This window comes from Heptranchias perlo, chromosome 34 (assembly GCF_035084215.1).
Source record: "Heptranchias perlo isolate sHepPer1 chromosome 34, sHepPer1.hap1, whole genome shotgun sequence".
In the NCBI taxonomy this organism is placed as follows: domain Eukaryota; kingdom Metazoa; phylum Chordata; class Chondrichthyes; order Hexanchiformes; family Hexanchidae; genus Heptranchias; species Heptranchias perlo.
The window spans coordinates 6,736,918-6,764,210 of record NC_090358.1 but is presented as its reverse complement, the minus strand read 5'-3'; the positions used below and the strand labels follow the sequence as shown (position 1 = coordinate 6,764,210).

The window sequence follows — 27,293 nt, the reverse complement described above, 5'->3', positions numbered from 1 at the left end:
AGAGAGAGAGAGCGACAGGAAAAGCAGAGAAAGAGGATGAGGAAGAAAGTGAGACAGGAGAGAGGGACAGAGTGGGAGACAGAGTAGGGGATAGAGAGGGCGAGAGATAGGAGAGAGGGAGAGAATAGGAGAAGGGAGAGGAGAGGGAGACAGAGAGGGAAATAAAAAGGGGCAGAAAAAGAGAAGGGGGGAGAGAAAAGAGGAAACAGTAAGAGGCTGAAATAGCCTACGGTGATCTCTTGCACTTCATGCCAGGAGGTACAGAACAGCTACACTAGCAGAAACCTGGAATTAGATTTGCCAGCCTGTCCCACTGACAGGTGAATTAAAGAAAGAAAGGCTTGCATTTATATAGCACCTTTCACAACCTCAGGACACCCCGAAGTGCTTTACAGCCAATGAAGTACTTTTGAAGTATAGTCACTGTTGTAATGTAAGAAACGCAGCAGCCGATTTGCGCACAGCAAGATCCCACAAACAGCAATGAGATAAATGACCAAATCATCTGTTTTTGGTGATGATGTAATGAGGGATGAATAGTGACCAGGACACCGGGGAGAATTCCCCTGCTCTTCCTCGAAGTAGTGCGGTCTGGGAAGTTGAAAGGGTGGGAGAAAAAAATCCAGAAGAAAAAAGCTGTCATGAAAGCAGAATTTTTCACAGTTTATCGTTAATGAACAGTGTGTTCCTGAATAAGCACAGGTAAGTTTTTGAGTGTATTGAGATTAGATTCTACGGATAGTGCAGGGCCATCCTCCAGGTGGCGCTGAAGTGCCAGGAAATTAAATAAAAAAATTTTCCCAAATATTCCCGTTAAAATTATTGTTATTATTCCCCTTGAATTTTCCTGCTCATTTCCTGGATTTTCTCTCCTCAGCCCCACTTTTATAACCTGTAGCTGGAAGGGCAGAGTGTCTCAATGCAGACTATGTCAGTTACACCAACGTTCACCGCTACTCCGTGTCTGGCTTCTAACAGGCACAGCCAAAGTGGGGCAGCTGGATTGTTTTTTTGTTTTTTGTCCTCACCCCCCCACCCCAGCAAGAACGTGCTGGAGTACGAGTCAAGCCACCTGCCGACATCTTGCCCAACTGACCATTCTTTAAAGGGTGAGCCCAGGCGCTGTGTGTTGGTGGGCTATTCGCCTATGGAGGGCATCGCAACCAAGCCTGGGCCAGCCCTCACCCAACATCCACGTACCTACTTACACTGCCAAGTGTGGGAACGGAGACTAACAGGCCCGAAGTGGCCTAGGATCAATACCTGGTTGTATTAAATAGCTGATCTCACCTGGGGTCGCAGTAAGCAAATGATCTCAACACCCCTGGTCTACAGACAAGAAAGATCCCCACTCCTGAGCAGTATCCTTGTTTGGAACGTGCGTGTTTGGATGTTGGATGAGGACTGGTTGAGGGTCAGTTAAAGTTGTGCCTGTAGAACTGAGTTCAATTCAACTTGAATTGCAATTGTAGGAACATAGGATCAGGGAGGAGGGCCATTCAGCCCCTTGAGCCTGCTGCACCATTCTATTAGATCATAGCTGATCTCTACCTCAGCCCCATATCCCTTGTTACCTTTACCGAACAAAAATCTATTGAACATTTTCTATTGACCCCAGCATCCACAGTCTTTTGTGGGAGAGAGTTCTAGATTTCTCCTACCCTTTGTGTGAAGAAATGCTTCCTGACTGAATTATTTTTACAAGACCACTGTCTATTGGTAGCCTGTTTCAGCAGCCACCTTGCAAACTGCTGATCCTCTACATCTCAGCCAATCAATGATGGCTTTACCTACTCTCTCTACTCTATGCATAGCAATCACATAACATAGGCTTAAATATCACAGTCTATACTTTCCTCTATCAGTGTCGTTGAGACCCAAATGGCTAGGGATGGATTTGAAACACATCCTTCAAAATGATGCCCTTTCGGTGTTTCGGGAGGAAAATCCCTGCCTTTTGTTTCCACCTGCAGCAGATACAAGAATTCCCCCCCCCCCTCCCATTCCCGGGAAGAACCTGGAGATCCCCAGGCATTGTACAGATGGAGAAAAACTTTGCAGTTGGGAGCTGAGCCTTCCTTGGCACCCTGGATAGGAAAGTCAACCATCGTATCACAGTCTCATTTCTTAATCGTTTAGTTCACCCCAAAAGTCCTTGGGCTATTCGTAAGTCTTTTGGCTCCTCTGTGAATTCGGGCTCAGTTGGAACAGAAGGAGGTGACTTTCCCAGTACGTGCTGGCTGCAAGGAAGCTTGATCCCTCCCCACACAACCCAGTGACCCAGAGGCAGGTGTTACCAACTGAGTCAAACTGACATCAGGGGCAGACTGGCCATCTGAAATAATCGAGTGCCCCCCGCACCCAAGAATGGATCCAAAGCACTGGATTATTGACGCCCCCTTTTCCCGCGAGAATCCCGCACCCTATCGGGGGAGTCCGGCCCTGGCTGGCGTGGAATTGAACATTGTCTTAGAGCACTTCAAAAAAAAAACTCAGTGAGCAGGAGAGGGAAAGGAAAGAGGGGAAAACAGGGAATAGAGAGGGAAAGTGAAGGCACAGTCATAGAGATGGATTGTACGGAGGCGTTTGAAAGCAGGAAGGGAGGTGGAAAGGTGGAAGGAAGTTCGAGAGCTTGGAGGCATGGTGGCTGAAGGAATGGCTGACAATGGCAGAGCGGAAGGGTGAGGAAGGGGTAGACCAGTGTTTAAGGAGTGGTGGGTGAGGGCGGGGACATATCATTGGAGGAGGTCATCGAGTTAGGATGCGATATAATCATAGAGGGATTTGAACACGAGAGTCGTATCGTGGATCCATTGAGATACAGAATGCCATTGGAGCTTGGCAAGGGCAGGTATTTGGGGACGTGAGGTTTTGTGCGGGAGAAAATAGTCCAGGTCATCCTAGGTAATCTGTTTGTGGTGGATGGAAGCAAGAAGGCTGGCAAGCATTTGCGATGTCAATCTTTGAGGTGATGAAGACATTGACTGGGGTCCCAGCAGCACTGGAGAAGAGGAGGAGTTGGAGTTGGAGTTGGGTATTATTTTGGAAGTGGAAGAAAGCAGTCTTAGCAATGTCAAGTTTTGTTTGATTACTGTCCTGTGAAGTGCCTTGGGACGTTATACTATGTGAAAGGCGCTATATGAATGCAAGCTGTTGTTGTTGTTGATCAGCATCCAGCTTCCCCAAAGGAAGTTCAGCTCAGGATCAAGCAAGATACCAGGTCTTTACACCTCCAGGCTAACCTCAAGATAGCAGCTGGTGAGATTGATGGAGTCAGATCAGTGGCACAGAGGTGCTGCTGGAAGCCAAAGACAATAACAACAAGAACAACAACAACTTGCATTTATATAGCACCTTTAACATAGTAAAATGTCCCAAGGGACTTCACAGGTGTGGCATCAAACAAAATTTGACACCGAGCCACATAAGGAGGTATTAGGACAGGTAACAGTCACAGAGGTAGGTTTTAAGGAGTGTCTTAAAGTAGGAGAGAGAGGGAGAGAGGCAGAGAGGTTTAGGGAGGGAATTCCAGAGCTTAGCACCTAGGCAGCTGAAGGCACGACCACCAATAGTGGAGCGATGAAAATCAGGGCTGCGCAAGAGGCCAGAATTGGAGGAGCGCAGAGATCTCGGAGGGTTGTAGGGCTGGAGAAGGTTACAGAGATAGGGAGGGAATTGAAAAGAAGGATGAGAATTTTAAAATCGAGGTTTTGCCGGATCGGGAGCTAATGTAGGTCAGCGAGCACAGGGGTGATGGTGAATGGGACTTGGTGCGAGTTAGGATACGGGCAGCAGAGTTTTGGATGAGCTCAAGTTTATGGAGGGTGGAAGATGGGAGGCCGACCAGGAGACCATTGGAATGGTCGAGTCTAGAGGTAACAAAGGCACAGATGAGGGTTTCAGCAGCAGATGAGTTTTGATTTTACTGACATTGAACTGTAGGAAGTTAAGACTCACTTAGAGCTCAATGTCAGACAGGCAATTGGATTGAAGGTGGAGGAGGAGGGGTGATGCAAGGGGCCATTTGCAAACACATAGCTTACATGTAAAATCAGCTAGGGTTCCTACTTCAGACCCCTGCTGGAAAGTGTGTATGTGCAGATCTCGAGTGAGAACAAGAGCGGGGTCTTATTTGAGCAAGGTATGAGAAGGTGACTATACATCAGCATGAGCAAACACTTTCAGGATAGGAGTCATGAGTGGGGCTTTCCCCCTGCCCCAGCTGAGATCATCTAACTCAGCACAGACCGAGTCCTGTTCACCCATCACCCCTATGCTCACTGACCTACATTGGCTCCCGATCCACCAACGCCTCAAATTTAAAATTCTGATCCTCTTGTTCAAATCCCTCCAGGGCCTCACTCCTCCCTATCTCTGTAACCTCCTCCTCCAGCCCTACAACCCTCCAAGAACTCTGCTTTCCTCCAATTCCAGTCACTTGCGCATCCCCCACTTCTCGCGCCCCACCATTGGCGGCCGTGCCTTCAGCTGCCTAGGCCCTAAGTTCTGGAATTCTCTCCCCAAACCTCTCTAACTCTCTCTCCTCCTTTAAGACGCTGCTTAAAACCTACCTCTTCGACTAAGCATTTGGTCACCTGAATCCTTTTTTGATCCGGTGTCAATTTTTGCCTGTGAATTGACTTGGGAGGTTTTCCTACGTTAAAGGCGCTATATAAATGCAAGTAGTTGTTGTTGTTGACTAGGGATCAAACGTGTATAGTTCAGTTTCACACTGGGTAGTATGTCTACCAACTGAGTCACCAGAGAGCTACGTCAATACCGTTTTAACCATTACCAGCCTAGTGTTAGGTGAGTCTGGAATCTTGTTAGAAGAATTTGGATCTGGAACAAATATTATTGGCTGCAATTTAGTGATAATCTGATATTTAAACAGGCAAAGCTATGTCCAGCCCTATAAAATAAAACTAAAATATTGATTTAAAGAGTTTGTTGCATTTCATTTTTAGAAAGCACTTTTCGATTTTGTTATTGTCAGGAAAAGTCCTGCTCGGATTCCTTACCAAAACCAAGCATGAAATCCCTTTTTGTTTTTTTTGCAAATGAATCTCTCTCAGATGATTTTGATTGAATTTGTCAGCCGTAATGAAGAATTTAGTTTCGGTTGTGAAGATGGAGTGGGGGTTGTGTGGGGGATTGGAAGGAGAGGCGAAGAGATTTAAGATGAAACTCACAGACTGAGCTGAGGTCTGGCTGTAAACATTAAGACAGTGTACAGAGTCCTTGCAGATCAGTGATTCCTGGGGACTCTGAACACAACAGCAGAAAAGCTGAGGTATTTTAACCACTGCATTACCGTGGCGATCAGTGGATTGTTGCAATAGGTTTGATTTAAATGTAGAGGCAGCACAGGCAAAATGGAACGATGTCACTTTAAAGGCAAATTTGCATCTTCTACATTTGTTTTGTGAGAGGGTCAGCGAGAAAATTCCAAGTGCATAGCAACTCCTCCTCCTCAATTGGATGGCTAGGAGACAAGGCACAAGCTGTTCCCACTGGCAGGAGGGTCAGTAACCAGAACACACAGATTTAAGATAATTGGCAAAAGAACCAGGAGAGAGATGGGAATTTTTTTAACGCAGCGAGTTATGATGATCTGGAATGCAATGCCTGAAAGGGCGGTGGAAGCAGATTTAATGGTGACTTTCAAAAGGGAATTGGATGTAAGCTTGAAAAGGAAAAATTTTCAGGGCAATGGGGAAAAAGCAGGGGAGTGGGACTGATTGGATAGCTCTTTCAAAGATGGGCCCAATGGCCTCCTTCTGCACTGTAACATTTTATGATTCTAAGCTTTTTCTTCATGGAGTATCTTAGGACGTTTTACTATGTTAAAGGCGCTATACAAATGCAAGTTCTTGTTGTTGAGAAGTCAATTAACCCTTTCAGGATTGCATCTATTAGCATGTGTCAAAATTGAAAACGTAACAAGATTTCAATCCGGCAGGATAGTGATCAGGAGCACTTCCACACCCCGCACACCCCTCGCCCCTTCGTGCGCCTGGACGGTTCCCGCTAGCTACCTGCTACAAACCCTACGTGGATGGACATCAGGCGAGGACGGGCTGGGGCTGAGCTTTGACCTGCCCTCCCCCCATGGTGGAAGAGCCTGTCGCCACTCCTTGTTCAGGCTCACACATGAAGAATGGATGTTTGAGGTACTGAAGGGCAGTCAGTCGGGACTAGAGATAAAAGGAGGTTGGGGGTGGAACACAACTTTACAAAAATCTATGTACTTGCAGAGAGAAAAAGATGCAAAAAATTTGGCAACTTCTTTTCAGTACTCAAAAAGTTAATCCATTTAAATTTTACGTATAATTTATGGAGAATAATTATAACAGTGACATGATTCTGCTGAGAGTTGATTAAATGCCAAGCATGCAAACGGGAACGCTCTACGATTTTGAAAGGTTCCCTGCTGTAACTCAGTGGTTATTGCAGTCATTTCTCACACTGCCATTGCACTAAATTTTACAGAAGCATTGCTATGCAGGTAATGGTTTGGTATTAATGTTTAAGCAGAAAGAAATTATTTGTTACACGTAACTTCTGGGAGGACATAAGTAGAAGATCAGCAAGGAACGAATGAGATTAGCGTTGTCAGTTGAAGAGTTATTCATCAGCAATAAAGGTTCTTACTCTGTCTGTCGTTGGTCCTTTTCTCCCTCCACACCACCAAAACAACAACAACTTGAATTTATACAGCGCCTTTAACGTAGTAAAACGTCCCAAGCTGCTTCACAGGAGCGATTACCAAACAAAATTTGACACCGAGCCACATAAGGAGATATTAAGACAGGTGATCAAAAGCTTGGTCAAAGAGGTAGGTTTTAAGGAGCGTCTTAAAGGAGGAGAGAGAGGTAGAGAGGCGGAGAGGTTTAGGGAGGGAATTCCAGAACTTAAGGCCTAGGCAGCTGAAGGCACGGCCGCCAGTGGTGGAGCGATTAAAATCGATCCTGTAGGTTAGGCAGTGGACAAGTAGGGTGAATAGTGAATAATTAATGTTACACCTCGTATGAGTTCACTATATCAAAATGTAGGAACCAATATCCTGGGGCTTGGGAAAGGAAAAATCGGCCACTCTTCCACTCCTGATAGCTATACAGTGGCAAAGTGCGGACTTGAGTGGGTTGATTGCTTAACTTGCCTGGGATCATAAAAGTTGGCTTCCTGCCTCTGGAGACTATGCTTACATTCACCATTGGAGATGGCACTGCCTCTAATGGAACCAACAAATACCGCCTCTTCAGGGGGGCCTTGGCAGCTCATTTGCAGAACTGCCACTGAAATCAGTAAAGCGGGGGCTAGAATTGGGTCAATTCCTATTTCACACTGCCATAATGGGGGAGCACTGTTGTGAGTCCTGAGACGGGACCTCCACTTTCCCCTCCACCCCCTCTCTCCCACTGCCTGAAGCACACTTGGCCTACACTTGATGCTGTGCCCAATAACTGCGGCAGAAAGTCGACCCTGAGGCTTTGAACAACAAACAAGATTTCCAGATTACATAAAGACTGCGCACAGCAGAATTAATTTACCCTACCAAGTGGTTCGAGTTGTTTCAATGATGTGATAAGACACATTATAAATGGAGAGCTCTCTTTTTGACTGCACCTTTAAAATGATCTTTCTAAAAAGCCAATTTCTCTTAGCTTTCCAATTTAACATCATAAACTCCCAAAGCCTGATTTCCAGAATGAAATTGCACACTGTTGCCCTTTTGTCACAGCAACTTAAGAGCAACATTGCACAAATTGAGCCTCGGAAGAGAAGATGTATATTAATATTTTAGAGTGCCTCATAAGATTAGTTTGTGCAATATATGGATCAGAATCCCAAAGTAATCCCAAAGAGCTGCATTCACAACAAAATAATTTTGCCCTTGACTGGTGTTGGAGTATTTACTATTAGTCAATGTGCTTTTCAATCAGGCAAGTTAATCTTTAATATCAATCACATCCACTCCCTATTTTTTGTAGAGGTTGGAAAGCTTTGCCTTGGTTGAAACTATTAGGGATAGAAAGTTGCAGACTGAGACTGTCTGTGGTGGTAAGGAAAGAAAGAAAGACTTGCATTTATATAGCGCCTTTCATGACCTCAGGACATCCCAAAGCGCTTTACAGCCAATGAAGTACTTTTTGAAGTGTAGTCACTGTTGTAATGTAGGAAACGCAGCACAGCAAGCTCCCACAAATGGGACGTTGGCACCCTTGCCTCCTCCAATGTTACTTTAAATCAGTTGCTTGGAGATACAAGAAGGCATTCATTTCCTGCTAGTTTTGCCTGACCTTGGTCAACTGGGCTCTCCCCAGAGGGAGCAGACAGAGATTTACAAACAGCTCGGCTTTCCCCAGCAGCAGCCAGTCTCGGATTGACCTCAGGATATGCCTACTTGCAGTCAATAGAATTTGTGGCCTTAAAGGGACAGGTGAAATCAATCGCAGCTCCATCTCAGCAGTAAACAGCTTTTGTCAAAGTAGTCCCATTTCACCAACGAGTAAAGAGTTATTGAGATGCAAATATTCACCACACTATATAATACCTTGTTTGCTCCATGGTATCATGCCCCCGTCATTATAAAACAGTACATTTCTCTGATTTAACCTGGCACAGGGGAACTATTACCTTTTAAATAAAATATTCTCCATGAAAACCACTTCACAACAGATTACACTGCAACCACTCCAATATATCCCTGGCAGCCAGCGTTTGAGGTGTGGAAATGGTTTTCAAAGGGGGGCTGTTTTGAATGACACAAGAAATGAGCCTGCTAGAAAGCTCTCTGAATGCATTAATATGCCCTGCGACATTCCTCTGTGTTTCTGTCGGATTTTTGAAAGTTCTGGTTTAATCAGTGAATGCTGATATTATCATCGCAGGACCTGACTCAGAGGGGTTACTGGGCCTGTCAGTGCCGGAGGGGCAAATTAGCAACAGTAGAGATACGCTAATTAACTGAAGATGCCTCAGCTGTAATTGTGCATGTTAATTCAACTCTCTAATAGACTCAGTAACTCCTCCGAGCTGGTTCCAACGATGGTGCCATCAGCATTTAGTCAGAAATATTCAAATAAGATCAGCAGAAATAGAAAGCAAATTGCAGGGTTTTAGTGAGAATTCCTTGCAAACAGTCGATGTGGACAATGATGGTGACTCTCATTTTAATCCCCCCCCCCCCATCACCAGTTCTTCCCCCTCCTGTCCCGAAAACGTTGCTGAGATACGATTTCACAGGCGCCAGTCACCCTCCTGTATTTTACCCAAGTGGCAGTTCGACCATGATGGCATCACAGCAAAGCTGATCCCGACATTCACACACCCACACTATCCGGTAGGAGACTTTGGATAGTGATCAAGAGCTGGAACCCTGGCTGATTTTTCCCCTCGGAAGCCTGAGGGCAATTTTAACAGCTGCCCTGGATGAGATGTTTAGTATTACATCATGACACTACGGTGTGTGGAGACGACATATTTTGGGCGATAAGTAGAGTAGGCGAGTAACCTTCTTCCTCCCTCCCTCCTTCCCTTGTAGTTCTGTGTTTAGTAGATTTTTGTATTAGATTTCTGCACAGTGCAGCTTTTCAACAGAAGTGAACATAGTGATGGATGTTTTATTAGAAGATACTGAAACTTCAGAAAGAAAGGGCAGTGGATGAACAACCAGCCAACAATTTTACTGAAAAAGCTGGCAGTAGGACACAATAGGAAATCCCACTGCTGGAGTCTCACAATTTCTATCACAAGGTTCATCGTAAAAAAAATAAATTAAGCCCCTTTTACACCAGCAAAAAAAGTAAAACATGGAAAGACCATCAAACTCGCTCCACCCAAAAGACCATTTACAAATCGTCCGTTCATGAACTCTCCCCAGTTTGATTAATCTATTGAGAGTCTGCATGACCATAGAGAAACTTCCAAGATTAGAAAACTAGCTAAAATGTCTTCCTAGTCATTAAGGTACTCAAATGAAACAAGCAAGACAGTAATTTAACTTTGGAATTTGCTATACATGGTAATGACTCCAGGTTCAATATGATTTCAATGGGGGAAGGGGGGAAAAGAGTGTAAATGCTTGCCACAGTATTAATGGGATCATGGGGATGGGTAGAGAATCGTTGCTGACACTAACTAACAGAAGAAAACAAACGCTACAAGTGTCAGTTATGTTGTTAGGGTTTGGCGTTTTAAACATTTTCTTTTCAATGGTCATACAGTGCTTCCTCCAAGCAGACCCTCCCCACCGGATAGGAATGTGCTTCTCCCTCACACGCTCTTGATTACAAGCTTTCCACTACAGGTCTAATAATTAACCCATCTACACTAAATTTATTTGGGATTCCTACGAAACTGAAACACCACACAAAGGACCAGGTTGGTACAGGCTAAAATAACTACAGTATTTATTTACACATTAAAGAATATATGGAAGCTAACAAAGTAGGCAAAATACTATAATCACAAGGCAAGTGCACTAAAGATCCGTTATAACCACTTTTTTTTCTCCAGCAGAAATACAGTCTAGTTTAAAAACAGAATCTCCGAAAAATAACTGTACAGGGTTTGATTTCTTAGAACCTCACAGATCTCTCTCTCGCTCAGATTCTAAATCAAGGAATAAAAACAGAAAATGCTGGAGAAGCTCAGCAAGTCAGGCAGCATCTGCGGAGCAAGAAACAGAGTTAACGTTCTGTTTCTTTCTCCGCAGCTGCTGCCTCATTGCTGAGCTTTTCCAGCATTTTCTGCTTTTATTTCAGATTTCCAGCATCTGCAGTATTTTGCTTTCCAAATCAAGGATCCTGCCTGCATATTTTTCCTTTGAAGTTAGGGCATTATATCAAGTTTGATTAAATTAATATTGAAATTCAATGGCTATTGATATACATAATGAAAGCATTAATAAAACTCCCTCTACAGATGCTACTTACATCATCTGACAGACAGTATTCACACTTGCAACAGCCAATATCTACTGAAGTTAATTCAATTGACAAAGGGCTCAGATGGATACCAATCAAAAGGGTACTTAACCAATCTAACAGTGACAAGGCTATTTATATTATAGCAGACAATAGCAATTAGCAATTTGTAATCTGTTAAATACACATCAAAGCAAGTTCTCTTAGCAACATTCCAGTCAATCTCTGATGATGGACACCATTTTAGGTTTAAGGACAAGCAATGCATATTAAATATGGGTTAGGATAACTTTAAAGTATTAAACATCCACAGACGAACCTAAATTGACAGAAAATGCTATTTTCCTCACATACACACCTTAATTTTTCTTGGCCCTCTTGATAAAAAAAAGTGTGCATTGGAGTTGTGTTTTAATTACTGCATTAGTAACCATCAAACTCAAAGAGGTGGTGAGAAACAAGGGAGATTGATGAACTAAGGACATGAGAGAATAGCAATTAATGGTGCAGAGAGGAACAGAGACACGGTATGGTGCTATTATGCCTTGTAACATAATTAATCTGACAACTGTGTGATTTGGTTCTATAAAAACTCCAATCTATGTTTCATTCAAAGACTTATAAACAGAAAATAAGCTGTGTGATTTTCCTAAAACATATTTAACAATATTTAGTAAACCTGGGTGCTTTCGAGGCTGAGACAGGAGAAATTATAATGGGGAATAAGGAAAAGGCAGAGATGTTAAACAAGTATTTTGTATCTGTCTTCACAGTAGAAGACATAAAAAAATACCAGAAATAGTGGGGAACCAAGGGTTTAATGAGAGTGAGGAACTTAAAGTAATTAATATTAGTAAAGAAAAAGTACTGGAGAAATTAATGGGACTATAAGACGACAAATCCCCTGGACCTGATGGCCTACATCCTAGGGTTCTAAAAGTGGTGGCTGCAGTGATAGTGGATGCATTGGTTGTGATCTTCCAAAATTCTCTAAATTCTAGAACGGTCCCAGTGGATTGGAAGGCAGCGAATATAACACTGCTATTCAAGAAAGGAGGGAGAGAGAAAACAGGGAACTACAGGCCAGTTAGCCTGACATCAATAGTTGGGAAATTCTGGAATCCATTATTAAGGACATGGTAACGGGGCACTTAGAAAATCATAATATGATTAGGCAGAGTCAACATGGTTTTATGAAAGGGAAATCGTGTTTGACAAATCTATTAGTTTTTTGAGGATGTAACTAGCAGGGTAGATAAAGGGGAACCAGTGGATGTAGTATATTTGGATTTTCAAAAGGCATTCGATAAGGTGCCACATAAAAGGTTGTTATACAAGATAAGGGCTCATGGGGTTGGGGGTAATATGAATGGCATGGGCGTAGCATGGATAGAGGACTGGTTAACAGATAGAAAACAGAGTGTCGAGTCATTTACAGGTTGGCAGGCTGTAACTAGTGGGGTGCTGTAAGGATCAGTGCTTGGGCCTCAGCTATTTACAATCTATATTAATGACTTAGATGATGAGACCAAGTGTAATGTATCCAAGTTTGCTGATGATACAAAGCTAGGTGGGAAAGTAAGCTGTGAGGAGGACACAAAGAGTCCACAAAGGGATATAGACAGGTTAAGTGAGTGGACAAGAAGGTGGCAGATGCAGTATAATGTGGAGAACTGTGAGGTTATTCACTTTGGTAGGAAGAATAGAAAAACAGAATATTTTTTAAATGGTGAGAAACTATTAAATGTTGGTGTTCAAAGGGATTTGGGTGTCCTTGTACACAAAACACAGAAATTTAACATGCAGGTACAGCAAGCAATTAGGAAGGCAAATAGTATGTTGGCCTTGATTGCAAGCGGGTTGGAGTACAAGAGTAAGGAAGTCTTGCTGCAATTGTACAGGGCTTTGGTGAATCCACACCTGGAGTACTGTGTACAGTTTTGGTCTCCTTACCTAAGGAAGGATATATTTGCCTTGGAGGCATTGCAACGAAGGTTCACTAGATTATTTCCTGGGATGAGAGGGTTGTCCTATGAGGAGAGATTGAGTAGAATGGGCCTATACTCTCCGGAGTTAGAAGAATGAGAGGTGATCTCATTGAAACATATAAGATTCTGAGAGGGCTTGACAGGGTGGATGCTGAGAGGCTGTTTCCCCTGGCTGGAGAGTCTAGAACTAGGGGGCATAGTCTCAGGATAAGGGGTCGGCCATTTAGGACTGAGATGAGGAGAAATTTCTTCACTCAGAACGTTGTGAATCTTTGGAATTCTCTACCCCAGAGGGCTGTGGATGCTCATTCGTTGAGTATATTCAAGATTGAGATCAATAGATTTTTGGACACTAAGGGAATCAAGGGATATGGGGATCGGGCGGGAAAGTGGAATGGAGGTCGAAGATCAGCCATGATCTTATTGAATGGCGGAGCAGGCTCTAGGGGTCGTATGGCCTATCCCTGCTCCTATTTCTTATGTTCTTAAAGCATTGCTATCTTAAACCCTCTTTCATGCAGCTTTGCTGCAGCCATTGGCTGCACCCATTTCTTCTGATTGTTGACCTAATTGATATCCACAGAACCGCCTAGTCAGTTACTTGCTTTAGTCATGTGTAAGCCGTAGAAAAGTTATCACACTTGAATAATTCCGCCTGAACAGCACACACTCTTCTTTCTGCTCCCGCAGTGACACAGCATAGACAGCAGAGAACTTCCTTTTTGGTTTAAAATATTCAATCTGATATTAGAAATGTTTCAACTGAAAGCACAAAAACTGTAGATTCTGGAAATCTGAAACGAAACAGAATATGTAGAGGTTGTAGCCAAAGCAAACAGGGTAATTGGTTGTATTAATAGAGCCATTCAGTACAAATCAAAGGGCACCATTCTGCCATGATACAGGTTGTTGGTTAGATCGCACCAGGAGTACTGCACCCAGTTTTGGTCCCCTCACATGGCGGGTGATATAATGGCCTTGGAAAAGATTCAGAGGAGGGCTACGAGAATGATTCCTCACCTAAGGAACCTTAGTTGCTCAGACAGGCTTAAAGAGCTGGCTCAATTTACTCTCGAGCGGTGTAGACAGAGGCAACCTAATAGAGGTATATAAAATAATGAATGGGTTGGATTCCATGCCTATCGATAGATTATTTCAGTTTGACATTTTGGGGAGGATATGCCTTTAAACTACGCAAAAGTAGGAATAGGCTAGACGTTAGGCGGTTCTTCTTTTCCCAGAGAATAGTGAGCCTCTGGACTGCGTTTCCGGCTGGTGTGATGGGAGCTGACTCTCTCCACACCTTCAAGAGGGAGCTGGACCGGTTCTTGGCCGGGACAGCGATCGCAACATAATTTCGACCTGAAACGTTAACTCTGTTTCTTTCTCCACAGATGCTGCCTCACTTGCTGAGCTTCTCCAGCATTTTCTGTTTTTATTTCATACAGAAGGTAAGTGGTTGAACAGATAATGTAGACATGGTCAATGTGATCTGGACTGGTTTCGATTGCCTGCAGGTGGGCGGGTCAGAGAGGAATTTTCCCCCCCTATTGGCCCTGGATTTTTTTCTGGCTTTTTACACCTCCTTCTGCTGCGGGGCGGACGGGAAGGGAGGTAGGAAGTGTTGGTCATGATTCTCCAGCCATCATGAGTGCGGCGCAGACTTGATGGGCCAGCTGGTCTTTTTTCTGCCCATCATTTTTATATGTTCGAAACAGAAAATGCTGGAAGCACTCAGCAGACCAGTCAGCATCTGTGGAGAGAAGGGACAAGTTGATGATTCTGGTGCGGACCCTTCTATGCACACTTCGAAAGAAGAGTCCATACGCGAAACATCAACTTGCCTGTTCTCTCCACAGATGCTGACTTGGCCTGCTGACTGTTTCCAGCATTTCCTGCTCCTGATATAGGGAATTTTTGTCTGACTTCACGATCAGACAAGTGAATCCTGAAAATAAATACGTCAGGTAAAAATGTTTTTTTGTTGGACTTCCACAGTTGTTGACTCTGCTGTGAGTTTTACAGGCAGACAGCAGTGGACGAGCAAAGACCCAACGACTTCCAGCCTGTGTTATGTTGACCTGCTGCCGTGGTGATAGCAGGTCATGAAATAAGGAAGACCTCAGGCACCCCTGTCAAATACCGTGCAGCACAGCTTTTGCAGTCTCGAGTTCTCTTATGCAAAATTAGCATTTCAAATGAGCCAAGAAAATATTAGAAAATATGGTGTGAATATGAAGAAATCGGACCCCGGGAATTAGAGGCCTGTTAGTTTCATGTCAGTTGAAGGGAAGTTTCTGAAAGACATTAGAATGGATGTAATATGCGATCATCTGGAGAGTTCAGCAGTTATTAGCAGACCCCAGCATGGCTTTAGGCAATGGAGGTCCCACCTCACTCAACCGATTGAGGTTTTTGAGGAAGTGACAAAATTAGTGGATGATAGCAGTCCAGTAAACATGATGCACCTTGACTTCCAGAAAGCCTTTGATGAAGTGCCACTTAGATAGCTATTGGAAAATGATTTCACCATTTGGGATGGGTGGGCAGATATTATGCTGGGTAGGAAACTGGTTGCAAGCTGTAGGTCCACAAGCAAGGGTGATGAGAGCATTAGGAAGGCAAATACAGTTTTGGGTTGCATTGCTAAGTCAATACAATATCAAAAATACTGTACTTACTGTGCCAGGCCTTGCTATGGTTGCACTTGGAGTATTATGTTCAGTTCAGTAAGGACAAGGCGTCCTCACCCACAAGCTTTCAGTCAATGCAATCATCCACAATAAGGTTGTGGACATCAAGGGCCTTGTTCACAACTGAATGGGCATTCTGGAGGGAAATGCGGAGAGGGGTGATGGTTCATCTGCTGGCAGAGTGGCAGTGATGGGTAGGGTGAGTGGCACTAGGAGGTTGGCAAGGTTAGCCCCAGTAGCTGCCGAGTGGGAAGGTCAGCAAGAGAGGAAGATCAGGCAGTTGGGGTTGCTGCTTGTAAGAAGGCAGCAAGGGGGTGCCTTGATGAGTCCTTAGGAGAATGCAGAGAGGGGCAGAGGGTAGCTGTAGGCTAATCCAAGAGGGCTTCAAGCCTGGAACTGTATTAAGAGAGTAGGAAGGCAGAGGAATAGTGATGGATCGGGGTAGGGATTGTGGGAGGCAAAGCGTCCAAGAGAGGAGAAAAGAAATGAAGAATGACTGGGCAACAAGAAGGGGAGGAGACAGAAGTAATGGACTCAGGTCCAGAGTGGCAGCCAAATGCATAAGCTCAACCCCACATGCTGGCATTCTGTCCCTGAAACCCCCGTCGCTCCACCTCCAAGACCCTCCTTAAAATCTGTGAAGTGCTTTGGTACGTTGAGAGGTGGTGTAGTTGAAAATTATAACAAATATAAAATCTTTACATGGCCTTTTCAGCCTGTCTCCTACACCCTGGGGTTATGTTATTGACACGTATTCAGAACCTCTCCTGAATAAAAAACCCATTTCTCCCGGCACAGTTATAGTATTTTCTAGGCTGCACAAAAGTAAGCCAATGATCATGCCCCCTGTGTTCATTCCTATTGAAAATGCATGGGTAAGTCAAGGCTTCTGTGAATAACTGACAGGCATATTATAAGAAAGCAGGGGTTTTGAGATAAGGTTTTGCATGAGTGCATATGGAACTAACGGCAGCGAGGCCTTATCTGGCATACTAAATGGGTCTGTATAATGTGCAGTCATTTTGCAGTTGCTGTTAGAAGACTTTGAAGAAGCCTAAAGAGCTTGCATTGATTTCATACCTACTCAAAATGATTAGAGTAAAACACATCTGAATGAAAATTGTGTAGACTGAAAATTCAGGTGATTGTAGATGGTGGTGAAAGGTTAGATTTTTTTTTAAAAGGGTAGTATAGCAGCTTGGTACATTGGAACTCAGTATGGAATGGAATGAGGTGGGTTTCAGCCCATGTTTCACTACATGGTCAGTTCTTCTTCTCAGTCATCCCATTGGAAGGACATGCAAAGAAAAGGTCAAGCCCTTAACCACGGGTGGGGGGAAAAAAAAATGTTCAGAGAGAAAATCACCATGATCTGCTTTTACTCAGCTCCTTGTTTCAGCTGTATGGTGGTGCTTGTAAAAGTAAGCCAGGTAGAATTGTTACTATTGTGTAGATGGCTAGGCCTGAATAGTAATAAGGTTTAAATGAGATGAGATCATACTCCAGACACTCGCTCAGCAGTGAAGTGTAAGCTAATGCGAGAATAGAATGTTAGTTGCTCGACGAGCGCCAGGGAATCAGGAGGGAGGCGTGAAAGGAGAATAAGTCTCTCTAATAAATATTTAAAAGGAGTGAAGGACAATTGTAGTTGTTTATTGTTCTCTGGACATTTTTCACAGATAGTGTGCAAGCTTATTAATGTCTCTATTAAGAATTGGTCTATGTGACTACTGCCACACTTGCGTATTAATCTTATGTACGGTTAGTCTGCAACAGGAACCTGCTTACACAAACTGTACGTACTGTGCATTTTAGGAACTCTACCCAGTCTTGAATAGGTCTAGCATGAGTGGCCAGAGGATGCAGCTTGCAAACCCCCGATGAGTTTTTTGTTCATGTGTATAATTGACATTAATCTCATAAGCACTGCATGTAGTGGACTGTATTAGTGTACATATCAATAAAGATTATCAGATGTCTCTAGTTCGAGTCCACATGCCTATGTTAAGAGTAAAGGATAGGGATTATCCTAAACTCAATTGTGATGGAAAAGTGTGTGTGTGTGGAAACAGGGAGGCGGACAAATAGCCCCAGGAGCTGCCTGGTACACATCTAATTCACTCTTCCCTGGCACAAGCAATTCAAGCCAAATTGATGATTTTCTGCATTGGACCAGAAAACAACTTGGGTATTGGTGCCCAAATTTGCATCTGCAACTGACCAAAAGGAAATAATGGGTTGATTAAGATTTCCCTTCAGTATGAGACTGCCCCAAGGCATAGAATCAATATTTCTACTCAGTATCAGTACTGAAGGTTCCAGTTGTTATCTGAAGCTATTGTTGGAACACTAGAATGTCAAAAGCAATAGAAATGTAGTTAGAAAAGCAGCCATTACAGATTGAATCAGGCTTATTCCTTGATTAGGGAGCTTTATGGGAGCTTTATGCAACTAAAACAAACAGTTGAAGTTGTAAACTCGCATCCCAAACATTCAGAAAAATACGGCAAAGGAGGATTTCAGACCTGTTTGAAAAAAAAAATTGCCATTTAAATCCAAGAAGAGATGAGTCTCAAAGACATCACAAAAACTGATTTCAGTCACAAATTATGCAACTGAAATTTCAAATTTATCACCAAGACAACTTTTACTATTTTTTCCTGGCTTAACTCAGACAATGTAAACAAATGCCACTGCGGAAGGGGAAAAAAAAGTGAAATAAAAAAACGAACAAATCAACATTTGTTCTTAAATAAAAACAGAAAATGCTGGAAAAGCTCAGCAAGTGAGGCAGCAACATTTGTTCTTGGTTTCCAAAAGACATCTATCACTGGAGAACAAAGTGCAGCATTCATTTTCCTGCTGGCTTCACAGCACTAGAAATGCAGCCATGTTGCTTGTATTAAGTAATTTTTTTCCCCCTACATAGCACTGAGCAATGAGCAATGACATGCTGCTTTCCAGAGTCAAAAAAAGTTACAATTTTATTTTACTTCATAGGGCTATAACTCAGAGGGAATGCACTATCACTTTTCTGTCTTCTTACAGGTCCTCTTGTTCAGTTCTGAGGTGTTTTGCTGAAGTTGCTCTTACTATACAGCATACATTAGGTACCTAGTTACAGTTTCTCCATCCTCTAAAGAATAAAGCCTTGGTTGTCAATTTGCTTACAGAACATGAGCAACTGTACTTCAAATGTAATCCATTGGCTGAAGCACTTTGGGATGTCCAATAAATACTATTGGTGACATTTTAAATGCAAATTTGTTCTTAAAATGCTTCCATCCACATTATAATGTCTGATTATTGTGGTAATGAGAAATTTTACATCGTTAGCTGAGCAACCGGGCACCACCAATTATAACACAAACGTATAATGAGCAGAGAAAAAGATTATTTAGCTAGCTGTGTTTTTCCCCCTTCGCCTCATCTCGAAGTTGCAGACTCTTGGGGCTCAATTTTAAAATCAAATAGTGGGTGTGTTGGGGGCCAGGGGGCTGCGAAAATCCTGAGCAGGTTCCAATCCGCTGACATCCAGGTTCCCCACAGACACGCCCGTGTGCAGGCGTGTGCTTCATGAATCCGGAAGTCCCGCTGGCAATTAAAGCTGGCGGGATGATAGTTAAAGAACCAAATGTACCTCATTGGAGGTACTTAAGGTACTTTATTTCTGATGTAGTAGATAGTTGAAATAATTTTAAAACTTACCTGGGCGGCTTCCGATTCACCAGGAGTGAAGGGCCGGATCAGACAAAAATTAAACAAAATAAATTAAAAACCAGTGGAAAGGTAGGTTTTTTAAAAAAAACTTTGTGCAATGGCTTTGATGTCGCCCTCTCCGATCTCTCCATTTCTCCTCGCCCCCCCCCCCCCCCCCCCCCCGATGTCCCGCGCCAATCTTCCCCCCCCCAATCTTCAGTGCCCTCCACTCTGTCCCAGCGTCGGATGATGTCTCTTTCTCTTTCCCCATCACCCCCACTCAGCGTTGCAGCTCCTGTCAGCGGCCAGCCTGTCAATCAGGTGCGAAACTCAAACAACTTTAATCGCCATCAATTATATCACGATTGAGCCCGAAAAGGTGTTTTTAAAAAAAATAAATTTGGGCTTGCCACGTGCACCTTCACCCCCCCCCCCCCCCACCCCCGCTGCTGCCATCCTGCCACCATTTCAAAATTGAGCCCTTGCCGTTTCATTGGTGTCAGCCACCCCCAGCATCTGAAGAAGCAGCTGGGCAGCAAGCATCGGCAGACATCATAGCTAAGCTCGATACTGATCTCACCTGAAATGCCCACTTTCCAACAGGAATCACTAGACAGCGGTCAGGAGCAAAATCTCTTAGCAGATTTTATCCTCCCTAGTCAGGGTGTGAGGTGGTCAATTGCAGCTCAGAGTTTGAAACCTGGGTCTTTCCTGATCTGCCTCAGTTTCACTCTGGGCAGAGCATTTAAACCACTGGGGGAAGCAGTCTGTAGCACTTAAATTCAGTGCAAGCTAAAAGGCTGCTCTACCTTGATTTAAAAAAAAGAGCATTTGGCAGAACAAATTTTCCACAGAAAAGGAGACGGTCAGAAAAACACAGTGTGCCATTTTAATCACCATGATGCCAGTTACATTACACCCATGGTGCTGCATTCAATGCTATTTATAATACTGCATCACATTTATTATTCAATTATAGATATGCCTTGTTACTTTAAATATAGTGGGCTCCAGTTGGCAAACATTGGTTGCCCAATCAGGTAAACAGAAAACAGTCTGTCCAAACCCAGTGTGTTAAAAGACAGATTGGTTTCTCTGAACATTATTGGTTTGTCCAAATGTCCTGATGCATTACCTTTCTGCATTTACAGCACTGTGCGTGTGCGAGAATATAACTCAAGATTCTTAGATCCTTTTGCATGAAAATGGATTGAAGACCAGTAATCATCCTGTGACCTGTTTATATTGTGGAAACATTTCTGGAAAGTGGCAAGGCTGAAGGTGCTATTTTTCTGCAATAATATTTGTGCTAGTAACATTTTGACTAAACATTTAGGAAACTGAAGGTTACTGCCAGAGGACAATGAATATAGAACTTTGGTAGGTACTGGAGTAAGACTTGGATGCTTTGTTCAGGAAAATGAAGTAGGTCTGTAACCTCAGATTTAACAGCAGTGAGAACACTCTACTTTCATACAACAGTGGATTAACAAAACATAGAACTAGGAAGCATCTTTTTAGAAAATGTTTTATTGTACAACTTCAGTAAGCAAAGATACTCAGCACAGCAAAGATTGATCCAATCAATATTTTTATATAAACATAGTAGTATATAGTCACTTTATTTGAAAAAATTATGAATTTTTGCCGTGTACAAAATGGCAAAGCTGTACTACTGTGTGCACATTGTGCTTAACAAATGCAAATCGGTACAGCTCTACAACACTGCCTCGCCCTGTCAACAGGCAACAGTGTTCAGTAAACAGTTTATTGCATATCCAACATATGGTTCAAATCCACGTGTAAAAATACAAGTTAAATGATAAAAAATACAGTGTGAATGAAAATAGCAGCTTTCAGTGAAAGTCTTGCACATTGTCCAGACAGGGTACATTGGCACAAAGTCTACTATTGTGCTTATGTGTCATCTGTTTGCATATACCCACCTGCATCTTACATTCTAATGACCAGAATGATTTGAAATATTAAGTTCTCAACAAGATCTGCTCAAGTGCAGAGCAGTCTAAAAAATTTTTTTTTTTTTTTAAATGCTTTGGTATTGACAACACTTAAGCTCAGAAGAAAAGATGATTTAGAGCTATAAACAGAATTCCCCAACATGAAGAGGAAGAAAAACACAGAACAATACATTTTTAATACAACACAGTCACCAATTTCTCTACAAATAGGGAATTGAACCATGGGGGGAAAAGGAAAAAGAAAATGTGATTCGGCATACAGAGAACATTTCAGCAACAGAAAAGCTTGGATAACAAATTACAAAATATTGCCCATTAATATTTCTATTCCCATGTAATTGCCAAAGTGAGCACCTCAAATATATCTATTCGATCTGACTAAATGGTTTATCAGTTTCGTAGAGAAAAAAAAATTACACTGTTAGACAACATACTGTCCAACATAACCTGTAGCCCGACTTGCAAATTAGGTTTCCAGATGTTTTTCCTTTTAAATAAGAATATGATTTGAGCAATATACCTATAAATATTGCAGGCTGATCTTATTAACATCAGCCTTTGTATTTTTGGCCACTGACTTCCATACTTCTATATGAAGGTTGGATAATCCTTATCAGGGAAAGGTCAATAAGGGAGGGTGGGGAGAAGAGGAGATTGTCTAGTTTCTTTTAACTCAGCCATTATCTATACAGAGGTTTGTTCCAAAATCAGTGAACCAATAAGGATCAACTATAATTACTCAGCAATAGCAAAATCAGATCTTATAAAGCCTACTCTTTTCATGGCCATAAATAGGATTTGGCAAAATATTAGGAGTTGGAAGGTGCGACTTCCAAACAACCTCATCTGTGATTGAATCATGTGGACATGGTGACCTTATCAAATGGCCACATCACCACTGAAGCAAGCTCTTCATTCTACACATCAATGCTCATAACATCCAAACATCAGTTTGGTCCCATATGAAAAAAGACTGTGCAAATTAGGTATAAAAAGGAAATTGGGCATGTTTTCCACTATCTTTGTTTAATAGTCCTTTGTTTCCTAGACTACTGAATGGCAAAATGGTAAGGAAACCCAAGTCAGGTAGTTGCCTTGATTCTAAATTCAATGTATTTCCTCCCCCCCCCCTGCCCCCAGTAACTATTTTGGGTCCATTTGGAGGCAGCCATAATAGATGATAAACACAAGAAAAAAGTCATTTGTTTTGAACATGGAGATACTCTGGCAACCAGAATAGTTGTGAAAATATCCTTAGGTGCCTTTCACATCATCCAAATGATTTTGGCATTCAAATCCATTTCTGGGCTGGTGATCTTTTATTTGTGGGCGCATACTACTTTAAAATACAGTAACAATACAACTTAAACCCCCCTCCTCTGCCCCATGCTGTTTATATTCCAGCAGTCCAGGCTTTGAAAAATAGAACATACGCAAATATGAACATAATATACTGGAAATACAAACAGGTCAGTCAGCATCTGCAAAGACAGGTGGGTCAGTAATCGATCAAAACCAACGAAAGGGACTCACCCGAAGTGTCAATAACCTGTCTTTTCTCTTTATGGATGCTGACTCACTCTGTGCATTTCCAGCATTTTCTGTTTATAATCCAGGCTGTGAATGTTCGCAAACTGCAAAAAGTGGACTAGGTTCCATACAGTTGGCTCCTTAAATTAACATTCCATTATAAGATTCTTTTATCACATTGGTTAACGTGGGTGCAGGAGGGAAGCAATGCCCAAAATCATACAAACAAATTAATTGTAATCAAAAAAGACTTTTTAAAAAAAGGCCTAATTGTACGAACATAATCACAGTAATTATTACAACGTGCCTTCAAAAAAAGGTTCGATCCTAGGATGCTACTACACAAATCAGCCACAGTTTTTAATGAATGAAGGGGGTGGGATAAAAAGTGGTGGGGAGGCAAAGGAGGGTGGAAGTGGCAAGAACCACCATTTGGAACTTACTGATTCCATTCGAAACCGAATTCACCCCTTGCACTGTATTACAAGATCCACTATACATATATATTAATATACTTGTGCAGTTACATTTTACCTATTTTGTGTGTTGTGCTTTGCCATGTGCATCAAAAGCTAAAATGAGCAATAAGCTTTGAAGGACTTTTTTTTTTAAATATACAATGGAAAAATATTCTGTGCTAGTTACAGATGAACAGGATAAATTTTACAAAGTTCGTGCTATTCAATGTAATTCTTCGAACAGCCTCACCCCTAAACAGAAAATAAAATAAAAACATGCCCACAAACCACCTTAGGGGTCATTCACAATTTTCAACATTTCATTAAGCGTAGAAAACAATACGTTGGTTGGGTGCTGGGACTGAGGAGATAGACAAGGATAGAGTCTCTGAACAGAAAAGATGCGTCGAGACTGGTAGCACTAGGAATATGAAGTGGGTGTTAATTTTTTTTAATAAAAAAAGCAACAGTGCTTTTTCTACTTTTGAAAGATACATGATTTGATGATATAATCAAACGGTTGCAAAAACAAACAAAAAAAATCATAAAGGCAGAAATAAAAACATACCTGTAAAGCAGTGAGTGCTGATGACATGGATGAACTGTGGGAAAGGCGCTGAAAGAGCCTGTCTGTGTTAGGGAGATAAATTAGCACGCACAATTGAAAGCTTAAACACCTCCAGTTAATGACAGTGTCTCCACTTACAAAAAGACAGACAAACAAAAGGATGATTAGACAGGGATAATTCTTCGCAACCATTTGATTTTTTTTAAAAACATAGTTACTGATTGTTACAGTCAAAGTATTCTTTAGGAAGATGACAGATACAAAAAGGTATTATTTGTACACTTATAAAAATGTTTAAATTAAGGAACCTTCCCTTATATATTATATGTAATGATTCATAAGATTATAATTTGGCTTTCAGCTCTAGTTGTGCTTTGCCCTCCCTCCTTTTAAATAGGACTTCCATCTCTTTACAAATTCCTTAAAGATAGGTGCATCATCGACTGTGCTCAGCAGTTGTAGCTGGTTGATGTGGGTGGTGTGGTAGTCCCAACGTGCCAAGTTTGGAGCTGTACCAAGCATGAAATGGCGAAGATCATAGATTGTACCTGAGCCAGTGTCATACAATGGAAGCATGGCTTTCAAAGACTCCATGCCTCGCTCATACAGTTTTTTAGCTTCTTGTCCTAGTTTCTCCCCTGCAGTTTCTTTCAGGTCATATAGACCCAGTAGAGAGTATATGAAACCATTCAGAACAAAAGAGCTGGGAACAGTTGGGTACTCTTCATACCAATCATATTTATTCATAAACACAGCTTTTACCCCATGATCCTCTGACTTGAGGGTATAGGGCACTACCGCCCGTAAGGCTGAATTGAGGTACACCTGTTCCTTTGTAAGCAGATAGGCTCTTACAAGTGTAGACATGGCTTGACCTTGTGCCATGGCTGAATACCAGCCAGGTTCCAAAGACTTAAAACCCTCACCTAGCTTACGTGTCACCATAATTGGCCAGCCACCCTTTTCATCTTGATTTCTTACCAGCCAATCGCTGGCAGCAAAGAAGGCAGGCATGTGCGCCGTGGTTGCTATTGTGATGTTGTCAATGAAGCCTTTTCCCTTGGCAACCAACTTTATGACTTTCTTGGGCATTATTTTAGTCTGCTTTACAGCCTTAGTGTTGGACAAGCCAACTCCTTTCTTCAGGTCAGTTACCAGATCTCTAGTAATAGTACTCCAGCTAGTCCGTGGGCCTATGCCATAGTAAATGTCTTTGTCTTTGAAGGCTATAAGTTGTGTGTTTGTGACATAGTGAATTGTAAACAGCTGGCTCTTTTCAGTTGTCTCCAGTACCACTGAAACACTCCCATTTGTTAAGAATTTAATATCAAATGAAATTATGAAATCTTTCGCATTTCCTAGCATCAGAAAAACTCCTTCCGATGATTCTGAAAAGAAAAACAAATAGATTTAGTATTAAGCTGAAACTTTTGTATAATACTGGAAGTGTGACAAAATAAAGAGCGCAGCAGCTGGCTTTCTATTGGAAAGTAAAATTAGATGTGAAAAATATTTACACCAGTTCTACTCTTAACAAATCACTCCTATCTTCAGAAAACTACCACAGCAGATGCCATACCTATGCCACATTTTACACCACCTTCACTAAGAATATACATAGCCGAATCACTGCACATTACAACAGACAAATTGGAATGTATTAGAAGGCTTAACATTAATTGCAATGCTCTGTTTATAGGGCTTTCTCTAGAGTTAGATCAGTGAGATGTAGGATTTTGTAGATGCCTGGCATTTAAAATTATTTTTTAATCTTTAAACACCGAGCCAATTTTCAATGTGGGGGATTCCAATTTCAAATACTAGATCATCCAAATCTCAAATACTGTCTGAGACCCTACTTTATCAAACTATTCCAGCTTTCATAATTTATGGCAATGGAAATAACCTATTTACTGCATTACAGCCTTGCAACAGATTCCAACCCAAAATTTGCTGCACGATTCATTGTGAATTTAAGGCATACAGTTGGAAATTATTTGCATTTTTTTTAAAATCTGAAGTTTTTCAGGTCAGGTAGATTTGAGATGTTGGCCAACAAGGGAATTGGTCTTAAAATTTTCTTTTAATTTCTTTTTTAAAAAAGAAATCAATGCATAAATCACTTGTAAATCCATTAGTTAAGACATTCTAAGTATAAGTGGATTTGCCTGTGGCCTATGGGGTCTGGAAATTACTTTGCCATCAATAAGAGTCTGGAATACATTAGAGACTTCATAACATAGTTTGTCCTCCCTCTCTACAATGTCAAAAGCTGGAAGCCTTTTCACAGCTTTCCTACAAAGATCTGAGACTTTGGTGCTGACAATAATTACTTCATTGTCTTTCTTCAGTAACAGACACGTTAATTCTAACAAGTATTGATCAGTGAGATAAAATACCTGAGGTGGTGAACTGCTTTACATTGCTGGATCTTGTTTTGTCAAAGACTGTAGAGACTGTACAACCCTTAGGCGCAACCCAGTCATTTTGCCGAGTGCCTTTGTCTCTCTTCTCTGCAATTTCATACACTTCGGCATGTGGTGGTTTTTCAGTAAGGTTTTTACTGTAGTGACTTAGCCCATATTGTGCTATCTGAATAGGGTAGAAATAACCTTGAGGTCCCCATTGAGTGGACAAAGGAACACCTAAAGGAGGAAAAAATGATTAGGTTTAAAGTTTAAAATAACTCAAGGACAACAAAAAAAGTGATACAAAAAATTGCTTTTTGAAATAGGAAAGTCAAAAAGGACCTGAACATACTGGGCCCTTCTGCATCTACTTGAAGCCTTTAACACACTTTACACACTCAATATACTTACATTAGGTGAACGCAAGTTGACATTAAAAGAAAAAAATAAAATGCAAAAAAGTACAATTTTTCCTCAATTGTTGGTGTCAGTTAAATATGGAGTACTTCAAAAGGTCAAACAAGGTTTTTTTTTAAAAATGACCCATTTAAGGTTATTTTAATTTTCTCCCTTTTATAAGCCTTCAAGCTGCAATGTCACTAAGTCATTCACTGGGTGTGCAAGCATGTTCGGCTAACTTGTCCTCAGTTCTCCACCCCTCCCCCTCTGATGGGGGCAAAAGTGCCACTCTCAACCCTTCTATTGGTACTGCCAAGATTACAGAGATTATTACAGGGAAACCACATGCATCAACTTGGCATGCTGCGCCACATGACAAGTATCCTACGTTTTGATAGTATAGTTAATTTTTTTCTCCCAGCTTGATTAACTTCATACAAAATCTTAATGTCTATTTAGTAGATGGACATGTAGTCAACAGAAACTAGTTGCCAGAATCAGATGCCTGTGACACTTCATTACTCTACAACCAATTGTATCATTCTGTATAGCAATCAAAATGGAGATTAAGGCTGGCTACTTAATCCAGAGGCAGGCCATAATTCGATTAATATGATCACAAAGAGTGTTGGTACCATTA

The 27,293-nt window shown here is 41.9% G+C and overlaps 1 protein-coding gene across 3 annotated transcripts in view; it reads right to left on the bottom strand.

Moving 5' to 3' along the window:
• Positions 1-20,825: 20,825 nt before the first annotated feature.
• LOC137301743 (D-glucuronyl C5-epimerase-like) overlaps positions 20,826-27,293 on the bottom strand; it is an 82,949-nt gene continuing 76,481 nt past the window's right edge. For all 3 annotated transcript variants that reach the window (XM_067971363.1, XM_067971361.1, XM_067971362.1), the window contains 2 exons: positions 26,246-26,491; positions 20,826-25,234 (listed from right to left, as the gene is read on the bottom strand). In XM_067971363.1, the coding sequence (XP_067827464.1) occupies positions 24,210-25,234; positions 26,246-26,491 (1,271 nt within the window). In that variant the 3' untranslated portion in view covers positions 20,826-24,209. The remainder of the gene's footprint in view (positions 25,235-26,245; positions 26,492-27,293) is intronic.